This window comes from Triticum aestivum, chromosome 4D (genome assembly GCF_018294505.1).
Source record: "Triticum aestivum cultivar Chinese Spring chromosome 4D, IWGSC CS RefSeq v2.1, whole genome shotgun sequence".
Lineage (NCBI taxonomy): Eukaryota > Viridiplantae > Streptophyta > Magnoliopsida > Poales > Poaceae > Triticum > Triticum aestivum.
Genome location: NC_057805.1, coordinates 502,164,791 through 502,185,589, shown reverse-complemented (window position 1 = coordinate 502,185,589; position 20,799 = coordinate 502,164,791). Strand labels below are relative to the sequence as shown.

At 46.9% G+C, this 20,799-nt stretch overlaps 2 protein-coding genes across 7 annotated transcripts; one reads left to right on the top strand and one right to left on the bottom strand.

Moving 5' to 3' along the window:
• The first annotated feature begins 11,972 nt into the window (after window positions 1-11,972).
• Window positions 11,973-16,367, top strand: LOC123099049 (protein-ribulosamine 3-kinase, chloroplastic). 3 transcript variants are annotated; one of them, XM_044521168.1, is made up of 9 exons: window positions 11,973-12,099; window positions 13,879-14,032; window positions 14,148-14,238; window positions 14,611-14,685; window positions 14,792-14,880; window positions 15,048-15,166; window positions 15,319-15,459; window positions 15,672-15,748; window positions 16,011-16,367. In XM_044521168.1, exons 1-9 carry the CDS (start codon window positions 11,973-11,975, stop codon window positions 16,155-16,157), a joined length of 1,020 nt encoding a protein of 339 aa, XP_044377103.1. In that variant the 3' UTR covers window positions 16,158-16,367. The 3 variants fall into 3 exon arrangements, with proteins under 3 accessions (XP_044377103.1, XP_044377102.1, XP_044377101.1); XM_044521167.1 differs by lacking the exon at window positions 11,973-12,099 and adding an exon at window positions 13,261-13,542; XM_044521166.1 differs by lacking the exon at window positions 11,973-12,099 and adding an exon at window positions 13,261-13,542 and having other exon boundaries at window positions 14,611-14,724.
• Window positions 16,322-18,904, bottom strand: LOC123099048 (pentatricopeptide repeat-containing protein At5g66520). 4 transcript variants are annotated; one of them, XM_044521162.1, is made up of 3 exons: window positions 17,091-18,904; window positions 16,775-16,919; window positions 16,322-16,637 (listed from the first exon to the last, which is right to left on the bottom strand). In XM_044521162.1, exon 1 carries the CDS (start codon window positions 18,822-18,824, stop codon window positions 17,106-17,108), a length of 1,719 nt encoding a protein of 572 aa, XP_044377097.1. In that variant the 5' UTR covers window positions 18,825-18,904; the 3' UTR covers window positions 16,322-16,637; window positions 16,775-16,919; window positions 17,091-17,105. The 4 variants fall into 4 exon arrangements, with proteins under 4 accessions (XP_044377097.1, XP_044377099.1, XP_044377098.1 ...); XM_044521164.1 differs by having other exon boundaries at window positions 16,369-16,637; window positions 16,775-16,835; XM_044521163.1 differs by having other exon boundaries at window positions 16,384-16,588.
• Between the last annotated feature and the right edge of the window lie 1,895 nt (window positions 18,905-20,799).

Genomic DNA, 20,799 nt, shown 5'->3' with positions numbered 1-20,799 from the left:
CAAACTATGACAATTTTACAAAAGATACCCACACCTCTCTCCATATTTACAGATAAGGCCTTGCCTCGTTCATCCTTATCTCCCACAACCTCATTGCTGAGCAATTAAAAAAGGAAGTCTCTGGAACAATCTAGCATGGTGGCCGCCGCCGCCTGCCAGCGCCGTCCATCCCCATGCCTCCGCCCAGTCCGACCACCAGTCACCACCACGCCCCACTCCTCCTCACCTTATCTCTCATCTTTCATTTTTTCAATGAAATTCTCGAGATGCCATTTTTCCGATAAAATTCTCGAGATATCATTAGTTTTTACACATGGGATTACTCCTGCATGGGTCAATCACAACAGGTGTTTTGTAAAAAATGCATCTTGATGTTCCGTGCAATGCACGGACATCTTGCTAGTAAAGAAGTCAGGCCTGGGTAGCACCCGTTTCGTCACTCCTAGTCCTAGCCAGTAGTCACTAGCAACCGCGATGGCGATGAGGGCGGCAGCCAATAGGATTTAGTCGGGCGTCCGTCCGTGCTCGGAGAAGAAGGCAGGTGCTTGCAATGGCGGCAAACGTGGCGCTGCTCTATGTTGGAAATATGAGCAATTTACCAAATGATTTTATTAACAGAAATACTAGATAAAGCATGACTAATATAGCCGCGATAAAGCAAGTCATGCAATCTGACGGAGAGAAAGTAAATAGTATCTGCATATATGAACTTGAACTAAACACATATAGAACAGACACTAGATGAAGTTGCATATATGAAGTAGAACCTATCATATGTAGGGCGGAAACTAGAGCAAAGAACTGTGTCATGACATCTAACAGGCTGCGGCGGGAGGTGAAGCAACGGAGCTCATTCCCGCAACCCGCGTCGTGACGAGGCGGGCGGCGGAGGAGGAGCGCGCGTGGATGTCCCTCTTGTTCCCATGCTCATACAAGTGGGGAAAGAACCTCCCTTATAAAGAGGTCCAACTCCCTCTAAACTAGCAATGTGGGACTAAACTTTAGTAGTATCCCTTGCCTTGCACGAATGGGCTAAGTGGGCCTCTAGGATTTATTAGGAATTTCTGAGATTGTTATTGGGCTAGGCCCATAAATAGATAAAATTCCAGCACTCTAGGCCTCCTCGCCTTCCACCTCCGCCTCCTCCATCCTCCGTCCTAGCCCCTGACCTCGCCGCTCCGCCTGCCCCTGCAGAGCAGCCTCCAGGCTATCTGTCGGTAACAAGTCCTCCTCCACTTCTCTCAAAACTCAATCCTGCAAGCTTTTTTCACCTTGCTGCCGTACAAACAGTGCCGAAACTCAGTTTCGCCGCCCTCCATGCTGCGTTGATGATCTTCGGCAGCACGCCGAGGGCAAGCCATAGATAGGCCCGATGTGAAATGTTGGCAGTAGAAATTTGGATAGGATTTGAGGTGTTGTGGCAGCCATGGCCTGCAATAGCTGTGATTATGTGGGTATCAACTTCAATTTCCACGCCCAATTCATGGCGTTGCTGTGGGTGTGGATGCTATACACCAGTAGAAAACAGGGCTTTGGTCACAGGGCAGTATTCACATTAGTCCCGGTTCGTGCGGCTAAGGCAATAGTCCCGGTTCACCTGGGCCCTTTAGTCCCGGTTGGTGCCACGAACCGGGACTAAAGGGTGCGATGCCTTTAGTCCCGTTTGGTGCCACCAACCGGTACTAATGGGCTTTGAGGCATTAGTACCGGTTCATGGCACGAACCGGTACTAAAGGTCCCATTTTCAAACTCTACCCCCCCACCACCACCACCCCCCCCCCCCCCCCCCCCCCCGTGGACCGCCTTTTCAGTTTTAGAAAAAACAAAAGAAAATGATGGAAATGTCAAAAAAATAAAATAAGTTTCCCATGTGATATGTGGTCTAGTTGTTGGGAAAATTAACAAATATGAATTTCGACTTTATTTGCAAAATCTCTCTGGAATTTCTTAAAATGGGCATAACTTTTGCATACGAACTCGGATGAAAAAGTTTTTTATATGAAAAATCATCTACTCGAAAAGTTACATCTGAATTTAACGAGGGGAACCCCGTTAAACATTTTCAAAATCCTCAAAAACCTAACAGAAAAAAGTTACGGGGCTTTTAAGATCTGGAGAGGCAAAAAATGCAAAAAAATTCAAACTGTGGTCAAACTAATTATTCTAGAATATTAGTGTTACTAAATAATTATTTCAGTTTTTTTGAATTTTGGTCAAATCTAGTCAAACTGTGGTCAAACAGTGGTCAAACAATGGTCAAACTAATTATTCTAGAATATTAGTGTTACTAAATAATTATTTCAGTTTTTTTGAATTTTGGTCAAATCTGGTCAAACTGTGGTCAAACAGTGGTCAAACAATGGTTAAACTAATTATTCCAGAAATATTAGTGTTACTAAATAATTATTGTTTTTTAAAACAATAGTTTCAAACTCAAACAGTGAAATGTGTCACTTCATGCTCAAGCTAAATTCCTGAGGGTTAATAGGATTGACATCTTACTATTGTCAGGAAAACAACATGTGCAGACTTGGAAACGAGGGAGAATAGAACCCGGAAGTTAAGCGTGCTCAGCCTGGAGTAGTGAGAGGATGGGTGACCGTCCAGGAAGTTAGATGATTTGGAATGATGAGGGGTGATTAGAGATTAGAGGATAAATTGAGCAGTGATGAGGGGTGGTGATTAGAGATTAGAGGTTAAAATAATTCAGAAATTTAAAAATTAAAAAAATAAAAAAATTCGCAAAAAGAATTTTCAAAAAAAAATCATAAATTTTCAAAAAGAACCGGGACTAAAGGTGGAGCTCCACGTGGCCGCGGCCTTTAGTCCCGGTTCGTATAAGAACCGGGACTAAAGGGGGAGGCATTAGTAACGACCCTTTAGTCCCGGTTCAAAAACCGGGACTAAAGGCCCTTACCAACCGGGACAAAAGCCCCCTTTTCTACTAGTGATATCCTATATATTTTATGTGTTATTCTGAGCTTCCGACCCTGTCCCGTGTAATTGGGCAGTGGCTGCCATGAGCAATGACCTAATCAAGGAGTGGATCCTCACCGAGGGGAAGGCCATGCAGATCACAGGGACCAGCTCCATTGGGGGTACAAAGATACTATGAACTATCTTTATTTTCACACTTAGCTATATGTAAGTTGCCTGAAAATTAATTTTGGGTCAGTCGATTTGTTTGGCCATTGAGTTTTTGCTTTAAGACTCGTACTGTTCTGTGAGCTGGCTTAGGTTTTGTTTTTGGACTGACCATATATTTGAGTCAGTTAACTTTCTACTAGGCTAAAGCCCACGTACGCTGCTAAGACCTCCTCTCCTCCCTTTTGGTTTGCTTTAAAAGAAATATATTTTTATGTTTTTCTCCTTTTGTTTTTGTTATTCTTTATTAGTTGGATTTTTACTTTTTTCTTTTGTAGGTATTTTTGGGTGTCGGGTGAATGTAAATACATACATACAAATACTATACAATATGTGTGAACATTACACTATCATATGATTGTTGTTTGTATACTACAAAAGTGCAATTTTAGTGCAAGTGTGCAAGTTTTTTTCATCACATTTTCATTTTCATTATTTTAAAGAGTAATTGCAATGTCACTAATTCATTGTTCTTATAAAACTTTATTATTCAGATTTTGATTTAGTTATTATATCATTTCGGGTAATATCGATGCCATTGATTTATTCTTTCTTATGATATTTTTTATGAAAATTTCAACTTTATATGCTTACTCTTGCATATTTTTAAAAAGTGCAATTTTTTTTATATTGTGTGCATTTTTTTCATTGTTTGTTTTAGATGTTTTAGAAAATTTCTTTTTCTTAAAGGATAATGCCAATGTCATCAATTCATTCTTTCATAGAAAACCTCATTGTTTTGACTTTGTTTTAGTTTGATTTCATTTTCTTTCTTCTTAAAGGGTAATACCAAGCCATTAATTCATTCTCTTTTAGAAAACTTCATTATTTTGAGTATGTTTCAGTCTTCATTTCTTTTTGTTTTCTAAAGGGTTATACCATGGCACTAATTCATTCTTTCTTAGAAAATTTCATTATTTTGATTTAGATTTAGTTATTGTTTCAATTTATGTCTTCTTTAATAGTAATATAAATGCCACTAATTCATTCGTTCTTATCAAACAACTTTTTTCTACGAAATTTCACTATTATATGCTTATTTTTGCATATTAGAGAAAAGTGCAATTTATGTGTAAATTGTGTGCAAAATTTGACATTGTTTATTTTTTCATTTTATTTTCTTAAAGGTTTATATGAATGCCACTAATTCATTCTTTCATAGAAAACTTCATTATTTTAGTTTTTATATGTCTATATTTGCATATTACAAATAAGCGCAATTTTTGTGTAAATTGTGTGCAAATTATGTCTTCATTTGATTTAAGATTTTATATTTCTCTCTTTTGAAGGTTAATACCAAGTCACTAATTCATTCCTTCTTAGAAAACTTACTTTTTTTGTAAAAATTTCACTATTATCTTGATCCTTTGCTTTCTGTTGAGATTTACGCACAAGGATGACTCATGCGAGACCTTCTCCAGGGTCATTTGCTTTATTTTTTCTGTAGCAAGTGGTGGGACATAGCTAGTTTGTTCTGCCCACATGTAAACTGTGAAATTTCCACTATTACATGCTTATTCTTGTGTATTATAAAAATGCACAAATCCTGTGTAGATTGCGTGCAAATTTTGTCATTTTTTTTCATATTTTTTCTTTTTATAAAGGGAAATATCAATGCCATTAATTCATTCTTCCTTAGAAAAGTTCATGTTCTATTGATTTTTAAGATGACACCACCACAAGTATTAGAATTTTAGGTGACTGGCAATTTTTCTTCTTTTGGTTATTGGGCTGACAACCCACAATAATTTATACCATGGTAATAAAGAAATTTGTGATATTATAGAAATATTAATATCATAAACTCACCTAGCTTACCTTGGGCCCGCCATGTGCCGCTAGCCTCAGTGCACGAGATGAGTTGCAACCTAGCCTTGGCCAAGTCCACGTGCCGCACTTGGTCAGCTGGGAGCAAAAAAAAAATTTCAAAACGGAGGCAAAAGTTTTGCCTCATCGATTAATTAAGAAGAACAGAATTGACCAGTTAATTTACGGAAAACCAGGCGAAAACCAATACAGATAAAGCACGGACTAACTACTCACATGGTAATAAACCCCACAACCGCACATGCGACTCCCGCCAGACTCTTCGAATATACAACATCCACGAACCCCGACATTGCTACTACACCAAGAGGCCCCCAACAAGAACACCTCAACACAATGCATCAAACACCTTTCAACCCACAATGAGAACCCAATCCAAGAGGACATGCTGAGAGAGAGTAGGTCATCCATCAAGCACCCAGAGACGCCTTGCTTGTGGCGCCACTCTTTCCTTTGCCCGCCTTCTTTTGTTTACCCCTTATTGGCGTCCCCGTCAAGAGGCAAGCAATCGACCTGCCCAAACCAGGTCTAGCAACCTCCACACTAGCGAGCAAATCACAAAGTTCCTTCGCGAAGAGAGCATCTGGCTTTGGAGTAGGTGCCAACACACTTGCCTCAATGGTCATGTCAACATGCATCACCTGCTCAATGGTCGCGGATGAGGGAAGGGTAGCAACATCCAAAACTCCGCGCTCCATGACACCGAGAGGTAGACTGGCTGACGCCAGACACCCAGTGGACTTAGACGAGCAAGAGATTGCAAGGTCTAAATCACCACACTCCTCGGCATCAAGTTTCTGGCTAGACTCCCGGGGTGATGCTGGCGGTAAAGCCACAATCGAGACCTCAGGGGTGTCTACCTTCAGTTGTTCGACGGACCGAGGTAGAACCGGACCCCCACACAGGTCTCGAAGCTCAGGCATGATCTGCAGCACCGGAGTCACAACCACATCATTGCCCAATCCCCCAAAGGTTGACGACGGCGAGTTGGTTCTAGAACGAGGGGAGAAACGACCATGAAGCTCAGCTCCCCTCTCGATCTCGAAGCTGTCATCAGGCACAACTAGAGGGCGCAACACATGAGCGTTCTGCAACACAGGCGGTGCTAGCGAGAGCGCGCCCAGTGTAGCCTCAGCTCGCATAATGAAGCTCTCCATCCGCAACATCCAACCTTGCATGGAGTCAATGACATCACGCAGAGGCTGGACCGTCTCCTCAACCCGGAAGGAAGCCATACCAAGGAGCTCAGAGCGCAGCAACTCGGCCTGCCTCTCCAAGGCAGGCTGCACTGGGAAATCCGCCGAGGACACGGAGCCAACAGGAGAAGCAACGATTGATGCCCAAGAATCACGACCAAACGTCTTCGAGAGGGACGAGGCTTCTTTCTGGTGCTTGCGAGGAGCTGGAGCTTGTTGCTGCCGGACTGGGAGGCGAGGCAATGGTGACAGAGTAGGACTTCCCAAAAAGCTGAGGGGACGCCAGGCATTGCGGCACTCACGTGCCCGATGACCATTCTCAAGGCACCGAGAACACCTAAAAGGATCTCGACACTCCGCTGCGCGGTGTCCGGGAAGGAGGCATCTGTAACATCTTCCATGAAGCCAAGCAGGGACAGGATGAGGAGCCAATGTAGGGGCTAGTGACGCTGGACGTTGCACGTTGCCCCGTGACAACACCTTCTGCCAACCTCCACACGAATCCGCATCATATGCCACGCCCGGCCGAGCAGCCGGAATTGAGGATTTGGTAGCAGGCGGCGGCGTCTGCCGGGCCAGCACCTCGTCCTCCTCATCTTCTTCGTCGTCGGTAAGAGAGCTCCACAAAACAGGTTGTGCCTTGTCCAGACCCAGCACAAGCTGGGAGCAAATTTGTTTATAGAAAACAAAAGGCTGGGAGGAAATCGACTGAACCAGTTTATGGTCAGTCGACTGACTCAGTTTCAGTTTCTATTTTTAGTCAACTTATCTGTAGTCGGTCCCTTATTTTCACTACCTGGAACCTTGCCTACAACCGCCTTTTCTTCTTCACTGTATTTTGTTACTTCATGCCCCTTTATTACAGGTTGGTTCGTTACCAACCGGCGGTTCTTTTATCATCATGGAGTTTTTATTCAATTTGGTCGTTCTAGGGGTGACCACGTAACCTTGTCCTGAAACACCTTTCATTCAAAGAAAAATGTAACTTGTACCTTTTTTCGCAAGCTTTTATTTAAATCATTCATCATTAACAAACAACTTATTGTCAGTCAGCTCTAGGGAGGAAGCTAGCTGAAATGCATAAAGCTGCAAAATCTGACAAGGGATATGGTTTCTATGTGGAAAATACTATTAGAAGGTACAATTAAGCGCTTGGTATTCTAAAGCCGAGCTTATCCCTTTTATCAAGAGTACAAGAATGACTCTCAGAGAGCATCTATAAGTTGCGTGATGCATAAAACAGTACTACAAGATAATCATACCTGACGTTCATGACTGAAACTGCACTACACCATACATTGCAGAACTAGATACTTTGTTCTGATATTTGATCGGTATACATATTCCTATTCCAATTATATTCAGCTGAAGGTCGTTGGTTGCTTCTCATCTAGCAACTAATAGTTAGCATCTTAGCACAGAGATTGTGCACTATCTTTATTTTTCACTACCTGCACCTGCCTACAGCCGCCATTCTTCTTCACTGTATTTCTTACTCTGTGCCCCTTTAATGACAGGTTGGTTCGTTACCAACTGGTGGTTCTTTTATCATAATGGAGTATATTCAATTTGGTCGTTCTAGGGAAGACCAGGTAACCTTGTCCCGAAACCCCTTTCGTTCAAAGAAAAAGGTAACTTGTACCTTTTGTTGCAGGCTTTTATTTAAATCATTCATCGTTAACAAACAGCTTATTGTTAGTCAGCTCTAGGGAGAAAGCTCGCTGAAATGCATAAAGCTGCAAAATCTGACAAGGAAATACTATTGGAAGGTAAAATTAAGCGTTCGGTATTCTAAAACTGAACTTATCCCTTTTATCAAGAGGAGATGAGTGTCTCAGTGACATTTGACTTTGAAGTCCACCTCCAGTAGTGTGGCTTGCAATTCATGCTTTCTTTGAAATATTGTTCTTTTTAATCCACCAATGTTCCTGATGTAGTACTCCAAAAATTAACATCTGGACTGCTGACTGGATTGAGTTTGGCTCAAAGCATAGACTGGGATACAAGTTAAAGTTGATATCAGAACGGTTCGGAGATACAGCAATATATACGAGAAAGGTACATATATAGGAGAAAGGAGGAGAATATGGAACTTGACCTATACAGGTAGATCAACAAAAGCACGCAGTTAGTAGTCGTTGTCCATGGGGAACGCGTACGACGGGTCCTCGCCGCTGTCGGCCGCCACGAAGCCGCCTCCAGTGTAGAAGTCAGTGAAGTCGATGCCGGTTTCCGGCACAAAGACTTCGTCCTGGGTGATGTCGTAGAGCGGCCCGTCGACGGACATGCTGTTGCTGCTGCCCACCTGGCCTTCCCTGTCCAGAAGCTGCAGTCGCAGCCTCTTGACCTCCGTGCCTTTTTCCTCGCTCTCGTTGTTGCCTAGGAGAGGGCACAACACCTCTGGTGCAGGAGGTGCGCATGCCCCCGCAGGAACAACACGTGGGCGTACTCCCATCTATTCTGATCCACCTTCCGGAATCCCTGGGGAGTGGTACATATTAACTACAGTAGAGTGGTAGTGCCACAGTTAGACAAGTGGTAGCAGTTGCGGTATTACGTGCACATACGTAGGTATTGAGCTGCGGAACGAAGTTAGAGAATTTGCAGTGCTTGAAGTGCGCGGGAAGCAGCGTGCCCGAGAAGACCAAGCGGTCGGCCACGACGAAGCCGTTGCCGCCTCTTCCCCATGCGATCACGTCGTCAGTCGCCGGGTCCTCCACCATCCCGTAAGTCTTGGCCACGAACGGCATCACCCCCGCCGGACCACCACTCCCCGGGTACTCCTTGGCCATGCCACAACCGTTGCTCATCATCACGAGCACACTACAACAATATATAAAATACTTTAGCCTTTTCCTCTCTCTTTGCTAATAGTGAAGGGGGTGAGGAATGTGTGGGAGCTCAGAATATGGAATGATGAATGGGAGAATGAAGGAGTCTCGTGCCTATCATGCCTATAAATACTATAGAGGTGTTAGACGTCGCCACGTCAGACGCGAGGTACCAAGTAAAAAGTAATTGCATGCAGCTACAAGACCTTAAAAAACAAGACCAATCATAGATACACCTTGAAGCTAATTTTCAAGACCCCGATACGAATCTAATGTCAGATTTTTAAACATGGCAAATTGAATATATTTTTCACCAGATTTGGTTCAAGCGCCCCAATAGTAATAAAGGAAAGATTCACGAATTATTTGCAGTGAACAAAGACGGAATCCAATTTGGCTCCTGGGAGCACGTGCTCCTACGCGTAGAAAATGATTTTTGAAATGTCAAAAAATCCTAACAAATCTTTTATGTATTCATAGTCATGTCCATATCCTCCCTGCAAAGACTTAGACAAAAAGGTTAAACATTTTGGCCTGTGCAAAACCTAAATAAATTGAACACCAAATGTTACCCCAAAATGTCATTCCATATTATTTTTTTCACCAATGAAACACTACTGCTCTGTTTTGCATGAAAATTGTCAAGCATGCTTGCGACAGTAACACGAACATCCACAAAAAAAAACAGATTTTTTTAACATTTTACGACTTTTTTTTAGGTACTGTTCATCCGGAGCATATGCTTCCGGGAGCCAAAACGCCATCCCCCAACAAAGATCCCTTCTTTCTTGTTGGCTACTAGGAATGTGTCAAGTGAAGTTTCAGCATTCTTCGGCGAAATGAAATTTGAAGGGGATGAAGAATGCTGAGTATGGCTATTGAACGATCCAATCTGTATGGCCTAAAAATTCCATTGTGTCATTTGGTTGCAGTAATAAACAGTAAACAGTTTTTTTTAGCAACAACAGTTAAAAGTTTTTTTTCTAGTGTACAACATTAAACAATTTCTTTTTTGAGGGGGACAACAATAAACAGTTAAACACAACAGAGTGACGCATAGCTCGAAGAAGAAAGCGCTCGCGTCGCTCTCCAGGGAGCGGCTCGGGCGAAACCTACCGCGGTGCTGCCGCCGCCGCCGCCCCCCCCCCCCCCCCCCCCCCGCCGTCGTCGGGCGACGCCGCCGGGCAAAGCCTATGCGGCAGCTGGCGGTGGCGGGACTCACTCCGTCGCGCTTGGCGGCTGACCCACCCTGTACGGCGTGGTGTGTGACGCGAGGCTGGGTGCCGGGGAGGCGGTCCCCGGGCTCTCACTCGGGCGGTGGTATATAGGATGTAGTGTGGCGCCGATGCTCGGACGACGCGGGGTGGTGGGCGCGCGGGCGCGGTGGTGCCCAAGCGGCGCGGATCAGGCGCTTCTAGCTCGGAGGTGATGGGCGCTTGGGCGGCTGCGGCGCGCGTCCTCGGCTATGGGAGACTCGGCCCTTCTACCTGCGTTGCACGAGTCTGGTGGCGACCTCCCGATGACCTCGTCCTGGCGGCCCGTGTGGTGCCTCTCCGATCTGGCCACGCGGCACCGGCGGCCGATGTCGGGGATGCAGCGGGATTCGGATCTGGCGTCCCGATCCAGCGAGATGGAGTGGGGTGGCGGCCCCTCCTCCCTACGCGGGCTGGTTGTAGATTGGCGGTGCGGCAGGTGCTGCCTCTCCTTCGTGCGGTGCTTGTGGACGGGCGCCAATTCTGGCTCGTTGGCGTGTCGGCGATGACATGGATGGCTCTGACGTGGTGGTGGCGCTGCCACGACGCCGACAGCGTGCGGGCTAGCAGAGGTGCTTTGCGTGGTGTTGGGCGATGCTCCAGGCGAAAGCTTGTCCGGTTTTTGTCGGCCGACGGCGTCGGCGTTCGTGAACATTGTTTCACCTCCTTGGAGGCACCGCCGTGGAGTCCATCCCCTGCACACCCTTGGATCCGGTTCTTCGGGTGAAAGCCTAAGGCCCGGTCAGGTTGGGCGATGGCGTCGGCATCGTCGCTTCCCTTTTTGGGGCGTCATCTTGAAGAGCTTTGGATCCCGTTCGTGTACTCCATGGGCTGGACACTCGCGGCATTGCGGTCGGCAGGTGTCTGTCCGGCGATGTGGTAGTTCTGTGCGGCTTCTTGTGTGGCAACGATGGCGGCTTCGGGTGGAGTTGGTTTGCAGATGGGTCTTGTAGTGGATCAATCTCTTCTGGCGTGTTCGAGGGGTCGTCGTGCCTCACTTTATCTTTGTAAAGTCGGAGCTGCTGAGGAGGGGCCCTTGCGGTGACGATGACATGAGACGGTGGTCGGTTCTGGCGCTGGCTTGCCGCAAGCCCAACGCTTTTCTTCTGCAATGCTCGTCGACAAAGTCGGAGCTGCCTGGTCGCCGACGTGTGCGGTTGACTGTTTGGCATCGGCCGACGCAGGCCTCTGCGCTTGTTTGTGGTGAGAGCTACATTGATGGACGTCGATGGTGGAGTCAGAGTCGCACTCGCGGAGGAGTGATGACGATGACACTGGGATGCAACCTCGACGACGCTTTTCTCCTCAATAGAGTGTGTGTGTTCTTGTCTGGGTTGTCAGGTCTCCCTGTGTGCCTATCTTTTGCGGGCATGATGTGATGATTTTCGCCCGGTTTTTCGTAAATTAACCAGGCAACTCTCTTCGACCTTTTTTTAATGTATCGGGTCCTAAGGACCGCGTTTCAAAAAAATAGCTCGGAGAAGGGAAAATAGCACATCAGGCCTCGAATCTGAGAAAAGCCCATAGTTCTCGGGGAAATGTGACTCATCCGCTTGTCGACACCAGGCCCATCAGGCCCTGGGCAGCACCCGTTTCGTCACTCCTAGCCCCTCAAAAAAACTCCTAGTCCTAGCCAGTAACCACGACGTTGGCGACGGCGGGCGGCAGCCAATAGGATTCCGTCGGGCGTCCGTCCGAGCTCGGACAAGAAGGCGAGTGCGATGGCAGCAAACGTGGCGCTGCTCTCCGCCTCTTCGCCCTCCACCTCCGCCTCCTCCATCCTCCGTCGCCGCCCCCTGCCTTGCAGCTCCGCCTTCCCCCGTCGAGCAGCCTCCAGGCTATCCGTCGGTAACAAGTCCTCCACCGCAATCTCTCAAAACACAATCCAACATTTTTTCACCTCGCCGCCGTACGATCTGCACAGAAGCTTAGTTTTGTCGTGCTCCTGGCTGTGCTGATGGTCTTCGGCAGCTCGGCGAGGGCAGGCCATGGCGCTCGGCGTGGACGATCGGTGCAACAAGCCATGTGGAAAGAGGTGATCTTTCTCACCAGGTTTGGTTCAAGTGCTGCATTAGTAATAAAAGAAAGATTCATGAATTATTTGTAGTGAACAAAGACGGAAATCCAATTTGGCTCCTGGGAGCACGTGCTCCTACACGTGGAAAATGGTTTTTGAAATGTCCAAAAATCCCTAACAAATGTTTGATGTATTCATAGTCACATCCAAATGCTCCCTGCAAAGTTTTAGGCAAAAAGGTTAAACATTTTGGCCTGTGCAAAAAATAAATATATTGATCACCAAATGTTACTCCAGAATGTCATTCCAAAATCGTTTTTTCACCGACGAAATACTGCTCCATTTTGCATGGGAATTGTCAAGCATGCTTGCGACACTAACACGAATATCAAAAAATCCGAAGAAAAAAATTAAGACATTTTACGACTTTTTTTAGGTACTATTCATCCGGGAGCAAATGCTTCCGGGAGCCAAAATGCCATCCCCAAACAAAGATGTTTTCTTTCTTGTTGGCTACTAGGAATGTGCCAAGTGAAGTTTCAGCATTCTTCGGCGAAATGAAATTTGAAGGAGATGAAGAATGTTGAGTATGGCTATTGAACGATCCAATCTGCATGGCCTAATAATTCCACTGTGTAATTCGGCTGCTTCTCCAAGGTGAAAATTAGGACATGTTAGCTCTAGTCAGCTGACAGAGCCAACAGATAAACTCATGATCTGTTGAACACAAAACAACAGTAAAAAGTTTTTTTTTTTAGAATCAGCAACAGTAAACAGTAAACAATTTTTTTTAGCAACAACAGTTAAAAGTTTTTTTAGTGTGAAACAGTAAACAGTTATTTTTTTTAGCACTCAACAGTAAACAGTTAAACACCACAGAGTGACGCATAGCTCAAAGAAGGGAAAATAGCACATCAGACCTCGAATCTGAGAAAAGCCCATACTTCTCGGGGAAATGTGACCCATCCGCTTGTCGACACCAGGCCCATCAGGCCCTGGGCAGCACCCGTTTCGTCACTCCTTGTCCTAGCCGCCACGGACCCCTCAACAACAAAAAAACCAGTAGCCACGGCGATGGCGACGGCGGGCGGCAGCCAATAGCATTTCGCCGGGCGTCCGTCCGTGCTCGGAGAAGAAGGCGAGCGCGATGGCAGCAAACGTGGCGCTGCTCTCCGCCTCTTCGCCCTCCACCTCCGCCTCCTCCATCCTCCGTCGCCACCCCCCGCCTCGCCGCTCCGCCTGCCCCCGGAGAGCAGCCTCCAGGCTATCCGTCGGCAAGTCCTCCTCCACTCCTCCTCAAAACTCAATCCTAAATTCTTCTTCTTCCACTCCGCTGCACGACCTGTGCTGAAGCTTAATTTGGCCGTGCTCCTGGCTGTGTTGACATGGCGAGGGCAAACCCGATATGAAATGTTGTCCGTAGAATTCGGATAGGGTTTGAGGTGATGTGGCAGCCATGGCCTGCAATACTTGTGATTATGGCCTTATGGGGGCACCGGCTTCAATTTCCACGCCCAATTCATGGCATTGCCATGGCCGAGGCTGTGGATGCTACTATATGTTTTATGTGTCATTCTGAATCTCTGATCCTGTCTCGTGGAATTGGGCAGTGGCTGCGATGAGCGACGACCCGATCAAGGAGTGGATCCTCACCGAGGGGAAGGCCACCCAGATCACAGGGACCAGCTCCATTGGGGGTGGCTGCATCAACGCCGCCCAGCGCTACGACACCGATGCTGGCTCCTTTTTTGTGAAGACCAACAGGTGTGCTAATACAAATTTATGTTCGAAACTAACTCACCAGTCAACATGTCATGGACTAGTTCAAGTAGTCATGTTGGTGGCAACAATGGAATGGAAACATATTCTTGTATGCCAGGCGCATCGGTCCAGCCATGTTTGAAGGGGAGGCTCTGGGCTTGAAGGCAATGTATGACACCAAGTCAATCCGTGTTCCTTTGCCATACAAGGTGAGTGTGTAGTGACTAATGACTCAGATGCAAGAACATGTATAAGTGGCGTGATGCATAAAACAGTACAAGAAAATCATAACTAATGTTCATGACTGAAACTGCACTACACCATACATCCCAGAACTCGACACTTATACTGATATTTGATTGGTATACATATTCTTGTTTCAGTTATATTCATCTGAAGGTCGTTGGTTGTTTCTTATCTAGCAACTAATAGTATTTTCTTGTTGCGGGAATCTAGAACTAATAGTTAGCATCTTAGCACAGAGATACTGTGAACTATCTTTATTTTCACTACCTGGCACCTGCCTACAACCGCATTTTCTTCTTCACTGTATTTCTTACTCTGTACCCCTTTTATTTCAGGTTGGCTCGTTACCAACTGGTGGTTCTTTTATCATCATGGAGTTTATTCAGTTTGGTCGTTCTAGGGGTGACCAGGTAACCTTGTCCCGAAACCCCTTTCGTTCAAAGAAAAAGGTAACTTGTACCTTTTGATGCAAGGTTATATTTAAATTATTCATGTTAACAAACAGCTTATTTTCAGTCAGCTCTAGGGAGAAAGCTTGCTGAAATGCATAAATCTGCAAAATCTGACAAGGGCTATGGCTTCTATGTTGAAAATACTATTGGAAGGTAAATTAAGCACTCGGTATTCTGAAACTGAACTTATCCCTTTTATCACGAGTAGATGGAAGTCTCAGTGACATTTGACTTTGAAGTCCACCTCCAGTCGTGTGGCTTGCAACTCATGTTTGCTTTGAAATACTGTTCTTTTTAATCCACCAATTTTCCTGATGTAGCACTCCGCAAATTAACACTTGGACTGCTGACTGGATTGAGTTTTACTCGAAGCATAGACTGGGATACCAGTTGAAGTTGATATCGCAGCGGTTCGGAGATTCAGCCATATATGAAAAGGGTACATAGGAGAAAGGAGGAGAATCTGGAACTTGACCATTATGTTCCCATTTCTTCTGATGGACACATTATTAACTGAGTGCTAGTCATTTTTCTCTTGATCGCAAGTTTGTAATAGTTCATAACTTTTTCATATAAGTTCCTCTTGTGCAGGTCAGCGATTGATTGAGAAAATGCATCTATTGTTTGACGGTGCTGTTATTGAGCCATGCCTGCTTCATGGAGATTTATGGAGTGGAAATATAAGCGCTGATGCTAATGGAGATCCTGTAATACTGGATCCAGCATGCTACTGTATGTAAAAATCACTATTTTGTTGCCCTAATTTCCAGAATCACAATCATTATATATGCAATATGTTGATTCATTTTTATAAGGAAAGTGTCGATCAAGGCAAACACTAAGTGGTTATTAATTTGTTTGGAATCACTGAATTTCTTGCACAGTTTTGTTAGAACTCATAGATAATCGCTGAAGAAATGTCACTGATTGTTCTTTAACTGCAGATGGACATAATGAAGCAGAGTTTGGGATGTCATGGTGTGCTGGATTCAGAGGGGATTTCTACAGCTCCTATTTCGAGGTATCCGATGCTCATTTTGTTCCACTACATGTTTAGTGATAAAATGAGATAGTACAATTTGTGTATCACTACCATAAAACGAAGTCCCTCACCTCCGGCTGTACTTGTTGAGTTCATCTGTATATTTTCCAATACATCCCGCTGAGTGCTTGACCGCTTGTCTTTCTCTCTTCCTATTTAAGTTACATCTTGTGCCGGATGGGCCTCTCAATTTACTGTCCTGATGGAAAAGTTAAATGTAACATACGGAACTGTTATTCAGGTGATGCCGAAGCAGCCAGGCTTTGAGAAGAGGAGGGACCTGTATCTCCTATACCACTACCTGAATCACTACAACCTTTTCGGCTCTGGGTACCGCTCCTCAGCTATGTCCATAATCGACGACTACCTGCGGATGCTGAAGGCGTAGCCTCGTCTTCTCTGAGAACAAGGATTTTCCAACCTCTGCTTCTCAGTGAATTCTGCTAACAAAGCAATGCATGTATAAATGGCATGTTCTATGTGTACCCCTTGATATGTTGTGGATCACAGTGAAATCTTTACATTCTGTTGTAAAATCATTATCAACTAAAACTTCCTTATATGGTTACATCTGTAAATACATATCAGTAATAATCCATCTCACTGTGTTTCTGGCGCACAAATGGGTATGACACAAAAATAGTGCATCCCTCCCTCCCCTTTCATCTTTCCTGTGGTGGACTGCAGACGCGGCCATTCCATAGATTCAGCTCCACGGATTCCATAGTTTCAGCTCCGCGGAGGTAGAGTGTTCAGGGCAGCTCCACACGCTTCGACCGTGGAGTTGGGAGCTGGAGCCTTCCCCAACAGGCCCTCAGACTGTAATGAGGACAGAAGTGAAATATGCATACTCTTGTGAAGGAATCTTCTGTTACAGCAGCAAACAAGGAAGAGAATCATGTTTTTTGTGAAAAAACTCATCCACATCAGAGCTTCTTTTCTCTTGAACTCCAGAACCAAGTAAAGAGAAGGGGTATATGATGAGAGGAAGAGTTGAAGACTTACGTTAGGTGAACAGCTTGCGCCAGTGGGATCATAATCTTAGCCAGTATCTTGGTCAATTAGTCTGCAGTGACGTATAAATCATGTGAACAAGCAAGTACTGCATGGCCAGCTGAGACACTTTTCTTGAAGTACATGATCATGCCATCTGCATTTCATTCGTGAAAACAGTCTTAATTCAACCAAGGGATCTTATGATCATGAATAGGACGAAGGTTGCTTCTATGTTTATATAGTTCTATCCACTGGTTGAATGAAAGTAGTGATTCCTAATACAAAAAGGCAATGAATTGATTGCATATTTCCTAGAGAAACTTACCATTCAGATTTTGTCCTACCAATAGTCCAAGCAGGAACAGGAACCGTTCTTGAAGTGGTGGAATCGGTTTCGATCCCTGACAACTATGACCCGATCGTAGACCTCTGAGACTATCTTCATGACAGAGTGACAATCCTCGCAGATTCTCAGGTTCTTCACTATACGGATGACATCCCCTCTTGTCGTGCTTATGAGTCCCAAGGCAAGCGCGAGTTTCTCGCTGTGCTGCGAGATGCAAACTTCTTTGTCCTCCTCATCAACGTCAAAGGTGACTTCTTTAGTTAAAGGCTTGTAGCCCTTGAGGCTTAAGGTCTTGCAAATCTCATCAAGCATTGCATATATTCGATCAGACTGAGGATGTGAACGGTCCCCGGACAAGAACTCGTAAACCACACCATTCAGCTCAACAATGCTGGATCCTGGAGGCTTGTATATCTTGTGTTCTTTCATCGAGCTCCTTACCCCTTGTACAAGGTCCCATTTCCCAGCAGCAGCATAGACATTAGATAAGAACACGCATGCCCCAGCATGATGAGGATCCAACTTGAGTATCTCCATGGCAGCCATCTCCCCCATGTCGACATTCTTGTGAACCCTACAGGCGACCAAGAGAGCACCCCATAGGACAACATCAGCCTGGAACGGGACAACCTTAATGAGAGCCAATGCCTCCTCCAGCTGCCCTGCTCGACCGAGGAGATCGACGACACAGCCGTAATGCTCTATGGTGGGCTGTACATGATATTTGACAGGCATACAGTCCAGGAACCTCTTGCCCTCATCCACCATGCCAGCATGGGCGCATGCGCTCAGCACGGCGGTCATGGTGATGGAATCTGGGTCCACCCCTGTGTTCTTCATCTCAGCGAACAAGGCCAGCGCGTCCCTGGGGAGCCCGTTGATGGCCAGCCCGGCGATCATGACACTCCACGTCCGGACATCCTTGTCGAGCGTCTCGCGGAACACGGACCACGCGCTCTCCACATCTCCGCACCTCATGTACATGTTGAGCAGAGCGGTGCCGAGATTCCTGGTGGTGCTCCGGCGGGTCCTTGCATAGGAAGCATGCGCCCAGCGGCCGGTGTCGAGCGCGCCGAGATGCGCGCAGGCGGAGACGAGGGCGAGCAGGGTGACCTCGTCGGCAGCGGGCATCTGGCGCGAGAGGCGTAGCACGTGGGCGTAGAAGCCCTGGGAGAGGTGGGCGTGGAGGAGCGAGTTCCAGAGAGGCAGGTCCCTTTGGCCGGGGGGACTTGCGTCGAACACCTGGCGTGCGGCACGCAGGTCCCCGGCGGCCGCGTAAAAGGAGAGGAGTGACGCGCCGATGAAGCGGTCGCGGGAGTCGAGACCACGGCGGAAGAGGGAGGCGTGGACGGCGGTGCCCGCTGCGGCTGCTGCGGTGGGTGAACCGGCGGGGAGGAGGCGGGCGCAGGCGGCGAGAAGCGGCGGATAGGTGTAGTTGTTGGGGTTGGAGAGGGGGCAGAGAAGCATGGAGCGGTAGAGAGCGACGGCGAGGTGGGGGCGGGGGCCGTGCGCGAGGGAGCGGATGGTGGTGTTGTAGGAGAAGGTGGAAGGGTGGGCTCGGAGGAGGGAGAGCGCGTAGGGGAGGGAGGAGTTGGCGGCCGACGCGGCGAGCGGGGCGGCGGCTGAGGGGTCGGCGTCGAGCGCGCCGGAGCGGAGGAGGCGGGCGTGGAGAGCCCTGTTCGGGAGTGTGCCTGCGGTGGTCGGCGGCGGCATCGGCGGCGGAGGTGGACCTCCGGGGACGGCTGATGCAATGATGTGGGTACCGCTCCATCAGCTGCTTGCGGATGCTGCAGGCGTAGCCATGTCTACTGTCAGAACACAGCCTGAATTCCCTTTTTTTAACACGGCCTGATTTCTGAAAACGAAGCAATGCACGTTTACCCTCCGTCCCAAAATAAGTAACTTAACCTTAGTATAATTTTATACTAAATTGAGACACTTATTTTGGGATGGAGGGAATGCTTTTATATGTTTTATGTGATATTGTTGTAAATATTCTTTGCAACTTTCCTACAACATTGTATATCAATTGAAAGGTCGAGCTGCCCCGTGTCATCTTTGGTGACTCCGGTAGCGCAAGGTGACCAGAACGGCCACCAGCTCCCTCCTCCCCTCCCCTCCCCTCGGCGCCACCAGAGGGCACCGTTGACAAAAGCCGCCCAGCAGCGGTGGGGCAATGCTTGTTTCGGGCAAGGAGATGAGTCACGTTGTTTCTGTCTCCGACTAGGTCCTAACAAGCCCTGCCCCATACGGGGATGACGCTTGCCTCAAGCTCGGGCGTTGTCTAATCTCTAGGAGGTCAAAAATCCCCCCTCCTCTTCATCCGCACCAACGAACCCTCTTCCTCACCTCTAGAGGCGACGCCGCGGCCGGTCCAACATCCTTGGCTTGATCTCAGGGATGCCTTGTGTTCTGGCCACCCCTCAACTCGAGAAGAGTATCGATTGGATCAAGAATCAAATCTCTATTCCTATCTTTTATCCAACTTGAATGATTAAAGGTAAAGTCATGACATGGAATATTCCCGAAAGAAAAGCAAAACAGTGATTCTCGAAAGCTTAGATGAAGGGAGAGCCCCAATGAAAGCAGATAAAGAAATCTCTTCTTTTCTGGATCCCATCTCCTCTCAATTTACTGTCAGCGGAAGCAAAAAATCAAAGATTGATTTGCGTGATTGGACAAACAATAGTGGTTAGGAAATGAACCGAACCCGACAGAAAAGAAATCTTGAACTGAACAAAGCGCGGTAGTCGAAGAATAGGTTTCTCTCGGGCGAAATTAATTGAAACATACTCCCTCCGTCCCGAATTACTTGTCAGCGACAAGTAAATACATCATTTTCGCGACAAGTAATTCGGACGAATTACTTGTCGCGGAAATGATGTATTACGTCTAGATACATTCATTTCCGCGACGAGTAATTCGGGATAGAGTGAGCACTTTTTATTTCAGTTGCCTCGGGAATAGCAACCGAGCATAAAAACAGTATGTGTATCTCTCTCCCCCTTCATCCCTTTCATCTTCCCTTTTGTCCCTCCTCCAAGAAAAGGCGGCTAGGGTTTTCTGCCTCCCGTCGGCGGCGCCACCGATCTTCCACGTCTCCTGTGGCCTTAGGACGATGGGTGCGCGGTGGATCCCGGCCCTTGTCGGAGGGAGGGCTCCGTTTTCAGGTGCTTCCTCAAGTTTTGCTAGGGTTCGTGTCCTGCTCAAGAAGACGAGACGGCGGCGGCTTCTTGAAGATGGAATAAGGTTCTCCTCGTCTAGCCCCCGTCCCAATGGTGTGTCTACCATCGCCGGAGGGCGTGTGGAGATGTGTCTCCGGCGGATCTCGTGAGATTTCGTCGGTGGTTGTTTTTGGTGGATCCGCTCGGATCCGGTCTTTATTCGTCTTTGTTCATGTGTCTTCAGGTTGGATCCCTCCGATCTAAAATTCTCTTCATCGGCGGCGGTTGCTATTCTAGGGTGTTGGTCATGTGGGACCTTAGCACGACGACTTCCCGACTGTCTACTATAACAAGCTGTGCCCGGCTCCGGTGAGGGAGGGGCGATGACGACGGCGCGCCTTCGGCTCGCTTCAGTGCTTGTAGTCGTCACTAGGTGGTTAATGAATCTGGATGTAATTTTTATTATTTCTGGTGTTCGTTGTACTGTCATGATTAAAGATGAATACATCGACAGTTTCCGTAAA

What these genes read in the sequence shown, in the direction of transcription:
- LOC123099048 (XM_044521162.1), bottom strand. Translation starts at nt 18,824, where the DNA reads ATGCCGCCGCCGACCACCGCAGGCACACTCCCGAACAGGGCTCTCCAC.
- LOC123099049 (XM_044521166.1), top strand. Translation starts at nt 13,416, where the DNA reads ATGGCAGCAAACGTGGCGCTGCTCTCCGCCTCTTCGCCCTCCACCTCC. An exon ending in GTTGAAAATACTATTGGAAG is followed by an intron (nt 14,881 to 15,047) that starts GTAAATTAAGCA and finishes TTCCTGATGTAG; the next exon opens with CACTCCGCAAATTAACACTT. An exon ending in ACTGGATCCAGCATGCTACT is followed by an intron (nt 15,460 to 15,671) that starts GTATGTAAAAAT and finishes CTTTAACTGCAG; the next exon opens with ATGGACATAATGAAGCAGAG.